Genomic DNA, 16,229 nt, shown 5'->3' on the forward strand with positions numbered 1-16,229 from the left:
GGCATTGGGAAGCACCAGAATACAAGATGCCATGAACCCTAATGCTTGAAGGACTGTCCTTGCAGTCAGCACGGACTGATGAGATAGTTGATGGAAGTAAAAGGATAGACTCTGTTGTTTGTCCGGGGTTAAAAGGCCATCTGGGCTGCTGTATTCAGTCTCACACCCAGAAAGCACATGTCTTGAGAGGGTACTAGACTGGACTTTATTTCGTTCACAGAATACCCTAGGCATCTTAGCACTGCTATAACATATTCCAGATGCTGTAGAAGGTCTTCCTTTTCTTGAGCCAGAATCAGGCAATCGTCCAAGTAAGGATAGATTTGAATTCCTTGTAGCCTGAAGTAAGCTATCACTGGAGCCAGAACCTTTGTGAATACTCTGGGCGCAGTAGATAAGTCAAAGGGCAATGCAGAGAACTGATAATGAGAATTTCCAGCTCGGCAACGCAGATACTTCCTGCAACTTAGTCTTATAGGCACATGAAGGTAAGCTTCCTTGAGATCTAAAGTTACCATCCAGTGATCTTTGCCCAGCAGAGGTAAAAGCTGTTGTAACGTCAACATCTTGAACTTTGGAATGTCCAGATAAGTGTTGAGGATAGATAAATCCAAAATTGGTCTCCACGTGTTCCCCTTCTTTGGTACTAGGAACAGGCGAGAATAAAATCCTAGGCCCCTTTCTGATACAGGGACTGGCTGAATGGCCCCTATTTGGAGTAACAGAGAAATTTGCTTGTGAGCCTCTGTCCTTTGTGGAGGAGGAACGTCTGGCATGCCTTTGAAAGGGGGCAATGTATGGAAATAAAACCTGTAACCGTGGTGAATGATATCCAACACCCATCTGTCTTGAGTAATTAAATCCCAATTTTCTTTGAAAAGAGACAGTCTTCCTCCCAAAGGAGCTGCCAGGCGAGAATCTACTGGCAGCTGAAAAGGCAGGTCATTGGGTCTGTTTACGAAAGGACTGACCCCTGCCCTCACCAGAAGTCTGAGCAGGAGAACTCCCTGTTCTAGGCCTAAAAGAACCTTGAGCTCTGCCCCTACCACGTCTAGACCTACCCCTAGACTGGGAATCATAAGCAGGATATGTCCATCCCTTAGTAGGCCAATTTCTACTAAACTTGGTGGCTGCACCTGCAAAAATCTTTAACAGTTTGCATAGACTTAGCTTTGTCCTCCATTTTCTTTAAAACTGCTTCCACAGGTGAACCAAACAACACATCAGACTGTAAAGGAGCATCCAAAATCCTTGTCTTAACATGCTCAGCTAAATTCTGATCCCTCAACCAGGCATGCCTGCGAAGAACAGAACTAGTGGCAGCCACCCTCGAGGAGGCCTGTACAGCATCAAAACCACATTGCAAAGAATGCTTACCCACTTGTTCAGACACATGAACTAAATCCAGCAACTCTTTACACTCAATACCTTCCGCCAAAGCATCCACCTTAGATTTCAATTGTGAAAGGAGATAATTTTGATATTTTAGCATGTGAAACTGACAATTCAACGCCCTCATGGCTAAAGTGGAAGAAGTATACACTTTCTTTCCCCATCTATCCAAAGCCCTTGCCTCTTTATCAGTGGGAACAGGGTTTTAACAACAGAGGCCTTAACACCTTTGGGTCCCTGAGAAACAGTTTCCGGGTCTGCCCTAGGACTCTTAAAAGATACTTATGAGCTTCAGGCACCCTATAGTACCTATCAGGTTTAACAGGAGCAGGAGGCAAAGAATCAGGATTCAGGAAGCCTCTGCAAAAACATCTTCCACCACATTCAACACAGGAGGTATAGCTAAGGGCCTATGCTGGGGTAAAACAAGAATTCCCTAAGCCTTTTCCTGGAATCAGAGTAATCCTGGCCTTCCCATTTAAAGTGTTCCCTCATGGAATGCAGAGTCTCTGAAAATGAGAAATCCTCAGGAGGAGAAGCTGTAGGAGTGGAATCATCCACATCAGAATCAGAATAAGGAGGATACTCTTGCAAATCTTCCGCAGAAGACTCAGAAGCCTCTGAACACTGTTCAAAACTCTCAAACTCAGGTTCCACCCTAGGCCTCTTATCAGGAGGGCGCATAGAACCTCTAATCATAGTAATCAAATCTTCTGCCATTTTAAGCATATGTTTCTTAGGCACAGAACCTGAAGTGCTAGGAGAAGCCCCCACTGAAGCTAAACTTGGCCTACCTCTCAAAGAAGTTTTGGAAACAGAAGGAGAGGCTCTAACTACCTTGGGAAGAGAGGAAGAACAGAGACCTGAGAAGCCCTTCAGCCTGGCCTACCTCCTGAGAAGGCACATCCTGTAACAGTAAAGTCTCTGCCTGAGACTCCAAAGAAACTCCTGGCAAAACCTCTGGCTCCACTGAGCCTTCTAAAGAACCGACGTCTGGTACTGCCGGTTCATCAACCCTAGGCTTTGCTGTTTTGTCCTTGCGCTTTTGGACGACGCCGGAGCATCCGACGGCATTTTATAATTGCAACGCTTCCCAAACACTAACCTGGCACAGTCTAACCCTCTTAATAGTGCGTTTGTTAAATCTAGCACAAGAGCGGCATCCAACAACGTCGTGCTCAGGCCCTAAACAAGGTATACACAAGGTATGGTAATCCCTATGAGGTATCTGTTTCCCACAAGAAATACAGTTATTCACTTTTTCTGACATCCGGTTAAATACTGAGGCAAGAAAAAACCAAAATGTTCCCAACGGCAGTACTTAGCCAACTTTGATTCGGCCTGAAACTCCGACTTCAGAAAATTTCAGAACGCCAACCTGCACTCGCAAAACTGCTTCTGCATCGGACCATGCGGCAAAAAAGACTGAGGATATGGCGTCGGTCATGCGCATTAGTACCCTGACGTACTGACGTCAGTCTAATGCGCCCTGACCGACGTCAGCCTTATACTTTGGTATTCGGGCCGACTGGACAGCGGACTACCCCCAATAGTTAGGACTGCAGCAATGTGGAACGAAGAACATCGAGGTTATGGCAGGTCGATATGACAAATATCCCCCTATTTTGGGGAACAGCTCTTTTTCAATGCAGCACGAATAACCTAGTGAGGATGCTGATTTGCAGTATAATAGAGCCTTTGTTACTAACTTTAGTAAGGACTCCTATTTCCTTAGAGTTGTTATTGAAAGAGAATGGGGCAAATTTGTTGAACTTACAGACCTTGAAGTGCTTAAGAAATACACCCTTAAGTTTATTTACAGAAAGGGGCAGAATATTAAGGACATGCTTGAACAGAACAACAACACCTGTGTACCCTCCCACAGGAAGAAAGGGACGTATAGGTCTGGTTCTTGTCCCCAATGCCCTCACATTGCCCATGCGGAAAGTATTTACATTAAGGGAAGTAACAAAACTTTGTCAGGCAATACATACACCAGCTATAATAGTTGTGGGGTGGTCTATATTGCCTTGTATGGTCAATGTGAGGGGTTTTACATAGGGAAAACAGAGAGGCAAATGAGACGTCGAATTTGTGAACACCTCAATGACATTAGGAAGTGCAACTCTACCAATGCACTATATAGACATACATTAACCTGTGGGGGAGCTAATTTTACCTTTTTTGTATTAGAGCTAGTACCTAGGGACATCAGGGGAGGCCCATGGGAACCAAGTTGGCTTATCGTGAAACTTACTGGCAAATAAGTTTGGATGCCAGTAAATCCCCGGGTCTAAACGATCATATTTCCTGGTTACCCTTGTTAAAACTCAGGGCGGCTAAATTATGATTTTTAATTAGACTTGTTATTTATATTTATATTTTTTTTCTGAGGATTGATGTTTTACATATAAACATTTTTTTTTAGAAATGTCTTCATATTTTTAAGAAACCCTTTCACCTTTTTAATATGTGATTTGTGGTGGGTTTATAACTTTATCCACTAATTGGTTATTAAGTGTTAGCCTATTACTATTTAAACAGGGGTTTTCACATTCTGTGTATTTTTTGATGAAGTCTGGGAGGTGCCTGGATGAAAACGCATGTTTTGTGGAGCATTAAGTTGTTTGTACTAGCCAATAAAGAGTGGAGTTTTTATGTCTTCGAAACCCAGTCTGTTTTGTTTATTAGTCATTTTCTTGACTGGTTCCTCGTTTTTTGGTTATACTTGCCATAATGTTAGATCTCGATGACGATGTCCAGCTTCATTAACCATAAAGACTAAGGCTGGTAGGACTTTGGTAATTTTGTCAGGCAACTTACTCTCCAGACTTCTATTAGGCCATACTAAGCACAGCAGAATAGGCACTGTCCCTCCAAAAAAAATCACTAGACCTTCACACCCTTGAGGCAGGGTGGTAAGGTCTGGGTTAACCTGCCATCAGCAGTATCCTAAGCAATCTCAAGTACAGTGGCTAATCCATAAGATTGCTGGGGCCGTCTTGACCTGCATGATGGCCGTCCATCCAGACAGATGGAGAGACAAACATCTCTGACTGCTTCCAAAGTGGAACATTTGGGCAAGATCTTGGGTATTGGACTGCTTCCCCATCCATGGTTAAACTACAGTGTGTTAGCTCTTGCAAATTAATTTCCCCTTTTGGGGTAATTACAATTCTGGAAGCTGCCACTGCCCTGTTAGCCCTTCATGAGCCTTTATTATTCTATTGCATTATGGAGAATGGCTGTTAGGGAGTGCAAAACTTTAAACCAAAAACTGATAGAGTTTTGCTTTCTTTTTCCAAGTTCAACAGATGAGTCCTAACTGATACAAAGCTGTAACTAGGGTAGGGCGAAGGAGGCCAGTGCCTTGGGTAAAGCTTCTATGAGATAGTTTTTTCTGGTGTCTTCCTATAAATTTTCCTTTACAATGCAGTACTTCATCCAGAATCGCTTTGTTGAACACAAAATACCCTCAACGACTTTAATCTAGCTGACTTCAGCTCTTTTCATACACTGCTGGCTGACTTTGTTAACCACAAACCTGTGGAAACATTTTTTTAAGTAACACAGCAAGGCTCTACCTTTTTAAAAGGAATGGTGCCATTTAACGTAATTTTATTAACAAATAAATTGCAAAAACAGTTTGTTACACAGTATTTACATTAACATGTGTATGCTGCTTCTGCATATTATATTGTAATATACACAAAATGTTATAATTTTGTGCCCAGTTTTCTGTACTGCAACCTCCAAATCTGTATATAAATGTTATTTTCAATCTGTGTACCTTAGTATGTATATTTTAGATTTCCTTCCTGAATATTACAATGCCTTTGTTTATAACTGTTTTTCTTTGAAGCTTTTCTCCCCAGGACTCTGCTGAAAAGAGACCTGGAATATCCTGGTCATCAAAAGGTAATACATTTTGACTTTCCGGTTCAGTTAATTTTGACATACCACTCAGCAGGAAAACCACCACATAATGCTACAATGTGGGTGCACACATATACAAAAGACACACACACATGCATATATATATATATATATATATATATATATACATATATATATATATATATATAGAGAGAGAGAGAGAGAGAGAATATGCATGGCTATAAATGAGTGCAAAAGTGCAAGTGAGTTCCAAGACATTAACTTTTCAAGTGTACTGTGATTTTATGTAGGCTAAGCCTAAATGCAGAAGAACAGGTATATGTCACTGCAAATCAACAGCAAGAAAAATGTAAGTCAAACATTATTTCAATGTGTGTGTGTGTGTGTGTGCGTGTGTCTCTCTGCATGCACGCGTATGTGTGCCTGTGTGTGTGTATGTTAATGTGTATGTTTGTATATGCATTTGGGGGGCTACTTTTGTACATTTAAATTTTTAATGGGGATGTCTAAACACTTTTCTGAGAAAAGCCCTCTTTTCTGAGACTGAAAACTGGGACTTCCATGTGCCACTATCAGATATAGCATGCATGCCATTTGAGTTGCCCTTGTTAGGACAGTCTGAAATAGTTGTTGAGCACCCTGATGCTGATCAATGTGGATTTGCAGGTTTAAGGCCTAAGATGGGAAAAGGTATGACCGGTACAGTGTCTTTCTGCAAGTGTTGGGTGGAGTGAATGAGGGATCATTTTCAAGCTGTGAGTGCGGGTTACATGATCTTTCCCTTGAAGTATGATTAGTAAAGTAACTGAAGTTGTTTTGTTTAAGAGGTTTAAACAGATGGTAACCTACAGAAGTGTGGATCTTTGGGGGCCATTTGGTTTGTTTAGTAGTGAACTGTGATCTAGGACTTTGGGTTATAAAACAGTACAGTATGTTTGAGGTGCTCTGATGTGAGTTTAGATTTCCTTTCAAGATGGAGACAATGACTGGAAGCCCATATTCTGACTGTACTTGGAAAATTACCTTGTCAATGGCATTTCTGGCAGATGGAAATAGAAATGGAGAGATTTTCCTGAACAAGAGTGTTTTCTGAATATCTGCTCTTCTATTATTGATTTAAAGTTTAATGTTGAGGATCTGGGCAAGCAAGTTCTAGATTTTTAAAGGAATCTGTTGTTCTAAGTAGGATTCTGCTATAACCTTTAATGTGATAATCTGTGGGTAGCATGGTTATTTTCTTTTAAGTTATAAAACACTGTGTGACAGAGAATCTTAGTTTTGGCAGAAACTGAAAGATTACACGACAAGACATACTTAGTTTACTCAGTTACTAAGTACAATGTTTTTAATATGAGCACATGGCCCATGTCATGAACCTAGTGTGCGCCTGATCTTTCTATCCACAATATGTGGCTATGACATGACTCCATTTCTAAAGACCAACCCATAATTTTGTAAACTCTGTATCTATGCCAAAAAACAAAACTGTTTTTAAATTAACCTGGGTATGTCAGAGAGAGAAGGCAGATGAGAGAAGAGAAGAGGAGAGGAGATGAGAAGAGAGGAGAGGAGGAAGAGAAGAGAAGAGGAGAGAAGAGGAGAGGAGAGGAGAGGAGGAAGAGAAGAGAAGAGGAGAGGATAGGAGAGGAGGACGAGAAGAGAAGAGGAGAGGATAGGAGAGGAGGAAGAGAAGAGAAGAGAAGTGGAGAGGATAGGAGAGGAGGAAGAGAAGAGGAGAGGAGGAAGAAAAGAGAAGAGAAGGGAAGAGGAGAGGAGGAAGAGAAGAGAAGAGAAGAGAAGAGAGGAGAGGAGGAGAAGAGGAGAGGAGAGGAGAGGAGGAAGAGAAGAGAAGAGGAGAGGATAGGAGAGGAGGAAGAGAAGAGGAGAGGAGGAAGAAAAGAGAAGAGAAGGGAAGAGGAGAGGAGGAAGAGAAGAGAAGAGGAGAGGAGGAAGAGAAGAGGAGAGGATAGGAGAGGAGGAAGAGAAGAGGAGAGGAGAAGAGGAAGAAAAGACAAGGGAAGAGGAGAGGAGGAAGAGAAGAGAAGAGGGAAATGAGAGAGGAAAACTTTAATGCTTTTATCTTTGCTGCTTGTCAGTTGTCTGGCCTCCCACAAATGATCTTCTTATTTGTTCCTCCTCAGTATAAGAGCTGATCACAGCTAATTATAGTCTAGGCAGACATCGGGGTTTTTCATTCCCTGGTGATAGCTTAAGTCCCACTTCCAGGCAGCTGTCATATGTGCACAATTGATATATGGTTTCCCCTCCACAGCAATATGCATGTTGCTGTATACCCCTTCTTAGAATGTTGACTACTCATCATTGGTGGGCAGAACCAAATGTGTGCTATGGAAATTTGCTACACTCTCTTGCCTCATGGGAGTCAGCATCACAGCAAACTGAGCTGCCTTCCCTTCCAAGAATGGGTGAGTCACTGTTGGTACACTCACCATCCCTGTTCAGCTCCTACAGTGTCTGAAATTTTATATGAACCTAGACATCTGGGCATAGTCATCCATTTATTCACCAAGTCAATCTACAGATATACCAACTTTGTCCATAATCACAGCATAGAAAGTTAATGTTATGAGAATCAAACTCAGATTTACAGACTGTACCATACTCAATAATATTTCTTTCTGCTACACTGTTTTCTACGCGACCCTGCTTACTTCTGATAAGTCACATATAGGATGCCATACTCTACTCCTCACAAACCAAAATCTCACATCTCTATAACCAAGGCTCTTAAAAAGGCAATAATTCAGAACCGGTGAGTTTAATATAAAACCCTGTTTGCAGGCATAAGGTCAGACATCTAGGCAGAAGCACACATACATAAAAATGCATGCATACACACACACACACACACACACACACACACACACACACACACACACACACATGCATGCACACACACATATACACACAGACTAGCTATTCCATAGTCTCCAGATCATAAAAAAGCAGCAGAATACTTTACCTTGGCATAATTCCCAGTTCTTGAGTGCAGCAAACAAGCCCCATCTTTCTGACTCGTGGACCAGCTTTCCACCATCCTCCAGCCTCTCTCCATCCCCCATGCCAAACTGTAAGGCCTATTTGTATAAATTATGATTTATCAAAGCCAGATGGCATGGCACAGCACAAAGTATGCAGAGTGCTTTGATCAGTGGATATGAAGGAAACGTTCTTGTACAGTAGCACTTGACCAGCTGACAGCACTAGTCTAGTGTTTTAACAGAGGGATCTTATCATTGGGAACCAAAATGGACACATGTTTATAATTTCAATAAAGAATCAATAGTAAAAAAAATTGTAGGTGGTTATAGTAGACAGGCAACAGGGAAACACAGCAAAAGATAAAGCAAATCACTTTGCTTTGAATATTCTCTCTGGAAGCCAGGATAAAAATCAGTCAGAATATAATTGTTTTAATGAGTGCAAAAGACACAGCATTTATAAAAGTCAGCTACCTGCAATTCAGTGGTACCTTAACTTAAAGATGGACCATAATTATTGTTAAAATATGGGAAAATACTTTATAAACTTTTAGGTGAGGGAGGCTGTGAAAGAAAATACGACCATTTATAGAACATTCTATTTAAATGTGGTCCAGGGTGCTGGAAATGCACACAGGCAGTCTGGAACAAGCAGCATAATGGATTATTTCAAATACTAATAAAAATGTCAAATTAATATAATATCTTGTGCCCATTCTGATATGTCCAAAACTGGTTTGGGAGAGGTAATATGAGAGTAAATAAAGCATTAACCACATCAGACTGGTGTGATGTGTGACAGGATACATAGAACTTTTATTGAGATGTATAACCACATTGGAGTGGTGAGATGTGTGGCAGGATACATGGAACTTTTATTGAGATGTATAACCACATCAGAGTGGTGAAATGTGTGGCAGGATACACGGAACTTTTATTGAGATGTATAACCACATTGGAGTGGTGAGATGTGTGGTAGGATACATGGACCTTTTACTGAGATGTATAAGTACATTGGACTGGTGTGATATGTGGCAGGATACATGGAACTTTTATTGAGATGTATAACCACATCAGACTGGTGTGATGTGTGACAGGGTACATGGAACTTTTATTGAGATGTATAACCACATTGGAGTGGTGTGGTGTGTGTGTGAGCAGTGTGGCATCTTTTTTTTACTGTGTAAAAACGCATCACAGTGGTGAGATGTGTGGCAGGATACATGGACTTTTTACTGAGATGTATAAGCACATTGGACTGGTGCGATATGTGGCAGGATACATGGACTTTTATTGAGATGTATAACCACATTAGAGTGGTGAGATGTGTGGCAGGATACATGGAACATTTATTGAGATGTATAACCACATCAGAGTGGTGAGATGTGTGGCAGGATACATGGAACTTTTATTGAGATGTATAACCACATCAGAGTGGCGTGATGTGTGGCAGGATACATGGAACTTTTATTGAGATGTATAACCACATCAGAGTGGCGTGATGTGTGGCAGGATACATGGAACTTTTATTGAGATGTATAACTTCTTTGGGGATGAATAATTTAAAAGTAAATCATGACATTTTGATTTACCCACCTTAAGAGCACTTATTTTCCAGTCAGAGCTTTCATCATCTGCACCTTTCTCCCTCTGTAAGGCAGTGCTGGTCTTGCAGCAACATGCCACAGAACCTTAGCTGGTATATTAGGAATTGATTCACAGTTAACATTTGTAAATGCCCTTTTCAGTTTTTCTCACCTCTATCAGTATTTCACTTCTCACTCTGTCACCAGAGTAATTTTTCTGTGTAGTGCATTGCACTTGTCTTCAATCAAGCTACAGTAAACAAAACATTGAAATGTTACTATGGGGGACTGATGCCTTTGTTAACTACCAAATACAGCTGCTTTTTTTTCTTTTTTTACCTTTCAATTCCTTTACAAGATGGACAGTGAGGAGGTGGACAAAACTTTTTCACCACCTTTTACAAGATGGACAGTGAGGAGTGTGACAAAACATAAGAATGAAAAGGATAAAGTAAAGTCAACAGATGTGAATTGTCATAATAAACAGCAAATGACTATAAAAAGACAAAGAAAAAAAAATACAAATCCTCAAGTTCCAATTCCACTTCTGAGAAAGGAATAAATGCTCAAACTACTTCCAAACATAGGGGTATGAATTAATTATCAAACGTATCAAAACCTTCCTCTTCCGTATTGGCAAAAACAAAACCTTAGTAACATCTTCATCAGTACTTATGCTGCTGTTCCTAGTGGTTACATTGGCTCCCTGGGTGAAAAAGGTGGATAAACGTAGTACTTCAGCTGTGTTTAACCAGACAGGCTCAGCAACGCTGATTTTAATTTGGATCCTGCCTTAAAGTAGCCTTCCCTTGTTTGTAAGACGTTTGCAAATAATATTCTCTGAAAACCCTGTTTGTGATTCCAGTGAGTTCCACATTTAAGAAATTTTTTCAACAATATATTTTCCACAAGTTCTTCTTTACCCCATTTCACCAGAATGTGTCTACAACAGCAAATACATAGACAGAGATAAATAGATACATTTAGCAACTAAAATAAGCATTAAAACTGGAGGCTTGAAATGCCATGGTAGTAAGTTTAACTAATTAAAAGATTTATTAAACCGTAAATTATGAAGTCTAAGAAACGAAAAGTATTTCTTCTTCTACTGATGTGAAAACAAACATACTTAGAACTTATTCTGCAAACATGTTGCTTTGGCCACACGTTACTATTGCAGACTACTGGGCTTAATTTTGTTCTAGACACTGTCATCATGACTGCCTTAGTCTTCTTCACCTCTGTCAAGTTCTGACCTTAGAACTGGTGAGGTTAACTACTGCATTTCTATCCCAGGGCTGAGGTTCTATTATATAGTTCTGATTTGAAGAAAGTGAAAAACATCTCATGTCATCTTATTATCAAAGTGTATACACCGAGTGAAATCGATCTCTTATTCGTGTGTGTGTGTGTGTGTGTGTGTGTGTGTGTGTGTGTGTGTGTGTGTGTGTGTGTGTGTGTGTGTGTGTGTGTGTGTGTGTGTGTGTGTGGGCGTGTGTGTCTGTGTGTGTGCGTTTGTAAATAACATCAGCCCTGAAAACATCAAAATTAAGAGCCCAAACCCTCAAGCAGTGTATGTTCTGCCAAAGAACAGGTGAAGAAAAAGGATACAGTACTGTGAAGAGATTGTGAGGTCTCCACAAGTGAACTGTAAGCTCATAAAATTATGTTTTAGCTGTATGGTTCACTTTACTGGACTAAAAATGTATGTGAGTTGTATACTAACATTCAGAAGTCCTGTACTGTCATTAAGGCATAAGCCATGGTATGCTTTGCTGCTTATAGTCTGCACTGATTACTTGACTACAAATATTTCCAGGTAAGTATTTGGGAGTAGATTCACATACAGATATATGTGCAAACGTAAATATATCCACACACAAACACACACACACATACATATAAGTAAAACACATTAATGAAAAGTATAAAATCCAAGTCTCCTTGCCTAAACAATGTGGCAGGATGAGGAGGGAGATGGAACTTCACCAAAGCATGACATGCCTAAATAATGCCATGTAAACAGTAGCTATTTGTTTGCTTTTCAGTTTTTAATTAAATATGCCAGCGGGACTGAGTGGACAGACACATTTGCCTACAGTCTAGGTTATTAACCTCTCCATTTTCTCACATTAATGCAGACCTAGCTATTAAAAAATATGAACTCAGCCTGATGGAGAGTAGCGCCTTCATGCTGACCCCCTGTCACTTAGCATTATCATCAAACATTGTACTATACTATTCTCTGTGCTCTGCTGGGAGAGCCACAAACGTATGGCAGCTGTATTCTACCATGAATAAATATATGTGGCAGCAGGCCAATGCTATCAAACGGAACAGCAGCATACAAAGCAAAAATAAAGTTGTTTTAAATCAATTATTCAAAAATGTTTGTAAATTATTAAGGTTTTGGAAGTGCTGTAATAAGAATGGAAACTAGTATCTACTTACAATTTATTTCCTTAGGATACTCTATTTTGCAAGCCCTGTCTTGTCTTTGGTGGAATCCTTAAAAGAGGCAGGATAACTAATTTGCTTAAAAGTATGTGCCGTGGAAGTCGTGGATGTGGCATCTGAACCTGGCCACCAGATTGTGAATAAAACTACTAACTAGCCATACAAAATACTCCTACTTTTTCAGAAGTCTTTCACCAGATACTCTGTTCTGTTAACCTTGTATTACCATCAGTAAAGCTGATTAAAATATTTTCTTTTAAGAAAAGGCAATGTATTTTAGCAGACAAAAATTAAGTGCATGTGAAGTTACACTTATTAAAAAATTAGGTCCCAGCACTTAACCGGTAATTATTATTAAGTCAATGATTTAATATTTCAAAGTCAGAATGCTTTTACTGTTCAAACACTGACTGTAGCTCTGTGGTTAAATCCTCAGATGGCTGTCCCAGATATTTCCATCATGCAGGACAGATGAGTTTCTATTTAAAAAAAAAGACTCTTTTAACACACACAAGACATATTCTGGTGTTTTTCTTAGTGAACACTTACAGAATGTTCAAAATCTGTTACAAACCCAAGGAAACTCATAAAGTGGTTTCTGAGTGATTAGTAAAAGACAATGACATATGACAAATTGTTGAGCACAGTAAGAATGGAAGGCCAAGTACAGTCACAAAGAACAAATGGAGACAGGTCAAACGGAGTTTATTAAAATGGGTATCATTTCCAGTCATGTATGTCAGTCTTTCAAGCTAAACAGCAATAGAAAAAAGTGACTAAGTGTGAGTGTGTGTGTCTGCCTGTGCACGTGTGCATGCCCACACACACGCACACACACACACACACACACACACATATATATATATACATATATATACATATATATATATATATATATATATATATATATATATATATATCTACACACACACACACACACACACACACACACACACACACACACACACACACAAGTTTGTGCATTTAATGTGTGTGTATACATGCATGGACATGTCCACGACAGGTAGATAGTATCTGATATGGAATACTGACCTCTTATCAGATGCTCGTGTCGGACTCCCTGTGAGCTACTTGTTGAGCAGGATGAATGTGACAAGAAGTAACAGACTCCTGACAAATTCTGTAGCAACATTTTAGACTGCTGCACTCTGATGAGAGAATAAAGTAATGACATAAATTCGGTATTACTCAGCCTACTGCATAATCCTCTAAAATTCGTGGCAATGTCAGGCATTCAGGACTGACATCTGTAGCTGCACTGGTGAGAACATGTATTCATTTACACTGTTTTTCAGAATGAGTTATTCTGAGACTTTGCTGCTATCCAGTATAGTTGCAGGGAGTGGTACCTTTCACAAACCCTTACACTGGCTATCCATACACCTGTAAGTGGACATGAGGACATAGGGGTTACATGCATCTTATGTCCAGGCTCTGGATATTTAGAGGTATAATTAGGTACAAAGTGGGACCTCTACTCATTACTGGTGAATGTACCAGAAATATTGAAAATGGAGATGAAATGTATAACTGTGATACCAAGCTTGAGGTGTTTTGCACCAGCAAAACCTTCATTTAATGAAATGCTGCAGTTTCACATAGTGACCAACTAAGCTAAATCATTAAACGTCTGGGTTACTGTAATGGAAAAAGTCTTTTTCTGTTATCTTTTTCCTTTATTGCATAACATTGTTCATTCATTCATTCTCTGTGAGAGCTTGTGAAACATTCTTATATGTCTCATCTAAGTTCTTCTTTCGGCTTTTCCCGGTTAGGGATCGCCACAGTGGAACTCCAGTCCGCTAAAGATTGGCAGTAGATTTTTACAGTGCCGAGGTGTCAGCTTGACACCCAACCTTCAACAAAGGCACGCCCATTTATACAGAGATATAATTTAGCATGGGTTATTTATTTAGCAGCTTGTGACAGCTGTAAGATATTCTAGTTAATGTCTATGCTTGGATACGTGGTATAGAAGGACAAAGTCCTGACTTAGACACAGATGACCCATTCAATTAATGGTTCAAGTGCTGGAGAGGGTAAGACTAAGTGGCAAATGCTGGCTTGCCTGCCCTGGAGTGAGTGACTGGTAGTCCAATGGCTACTTTGTCACATGCAAGCAGAAGTCTAACTTACCACAACAGTGATGGCAGCCCTCAGTAGTATTTGGGTGGCAACACTAACATACAGAAGGGGAGCACAGCTCTCAAGGTAATATGGCACCCGTATCAGCCACCAGGAGGTGAGAGTGGGACCGAAACACAAAAACTTTGTTGGGTTCCCATCCTACATGGCAAAAATGAGCCAACTGATTTTGGAGGGCTGGTGGTCAGTAGGAAACAGATAGGACAAAAATGGAGCTTAATAAAAGAGCTTTCCTACAACAAGGAACACTTTACAAAATTGCTTTACCTTTGAATGAACAATCTTCCATGTGATATTCTATCCTAGTTCACTTATTTACCTTTATTCAGTCTTATCTATATGCAAGATAACAGAACTGAAAAAGAAATGATCTGACTGGTGATCAAACCAGTAATTTAAATCAAATGTTTTATGGATTCTATGTCCTGTGATAGTAAACACATGTACATGTATAGCTAGTTACAGACATCACATTTTTGTAGCCGGCAATATTTCAACAGTGGTACTGATTAATATACATAAGATATGTGTATCTCATACATGAATTGTCAAGCTGAGAAATGGTTAAGAACACTGGGGCAGATGTAAAGCCCCACTGTTAACATACACTTCCATGTTTCTGCACAGTGGGGACTGTGTCAAATTATGCTATGAGTGACAACTTCACTTCTTCACATTTCTCTCCTTGTTGTGGCAAATAGCACTACATCATGAGTGTTAACCACCCTTCTCTGTCCCATTAATCCATACATTCCATGAGAATTACCATTGCACTGTTGTCCAAAAAAGGGTCTTGCAAGCTCTAGTTCTCTAAAAACAGGATGGTGTATTTGCAGTAACTAAAGGATGCAACAGCATTGGGCAAGTCTGGAGAGCCACTGGTAATATTTAAAGCTGGGGCCCTCATAACAACAAAATATCACATCTTAATGCACTAGATTAGTGTCTTTAATCACCATTAAATGACCCACAGAAACATTTTCTAGAAATGGATTACAGTTAGCATGAGACTGGACCACTGCAAACATTAACTGTTTTTGACTCATTTCACTGAAACTCTCTAAAGAAAATGAGACATTCAGATCACTTTGTGACAACAATAGAGTTATCTACTTATGTAGCTTGATTATGGTAACAAAGATCATCTTTACTTACGATTGAAGGACAGTACAATTGTAGAAGACTAGATTTGTGCTTGCAAACACCCGTCCTGTCTCTTTGGATTTCAGAAATAGTTTGATGATCCGCTGGTCCCCTAGAAATGAATAACAATGGATTACAGTGCAGTCTGCAGCTTGTATTTCTTACTTTAATTCTCAAATCACAGAACAGTGTGTGTGTGTGTGTGTGTGTGTGTGTGTGTGTGTGTGTGTGTGTGTGTGTGTGTGTGTGTGTGTGTGTGTGTGTATGCAAGTGCAACTGCTGCAATAAAGGCTCAACTGATCAGATGGCCTACAGCCTAGCAAATTAGAAACTTTTTCAGTCATATGCATGCTATGACTTGTTCTCCCAGAAAGTGTGTGTGTGTGTGTGTGTGTGTGTGTGTGTGTGTGTGTGTGTGTGTGTGTGTGTGTGTGTGTGTGGAACTGAATCTTTTTTTCCCAGGTCTGCCTCAGAAGACTGCCACTTTAGTCTAACTTTGATGAAAAGACTGCAGAACAAGTAAGCATTTAACCCCTTTATTCAGAACACTAAGCCTAGGTACTGATGTCTCCATGACTAACATGAA

At 40.1% G+C, this 16,229-nt stretch overlaps 1 protein-coding gene across 1 annotated transcript in view; it reads right to left on the reverse strand.

The window, feature by feature from the left end:
- The window catches only part of PLXNA3 (plexin A3), a 1,436,523-nt gene that overhangs the window by 667,028 nt on the left and 753,266 nt on the right, over positions 1-16,229 (reverse strand). The window contains exon 8 of the mRNA XM_044080266.1: positions 15,656-15,755. Coding sequence (XP_043936201.1) covers positions 15,656-15,755 — 100 coding nt within the window. The remainder of the gene's footprint in view (positions 1-15,655; positions 15,756-16,229) is intronic.

Source organism: Protopterus annectens, chromosome 8.part0 (assembly GCF_019279795.1).
Source record: "Protopterus annectens isolate FY-2018-M chromosome 8.part0, PAN1.0, whole genome shotgun sequence".
Classification (NCBI taxonomy): domain Eukaryota; kingdom Metazoa; phylum Chordata; order Ceratodontiformes; family Protopteridae; genus Protopterus; species Protopterus annectens.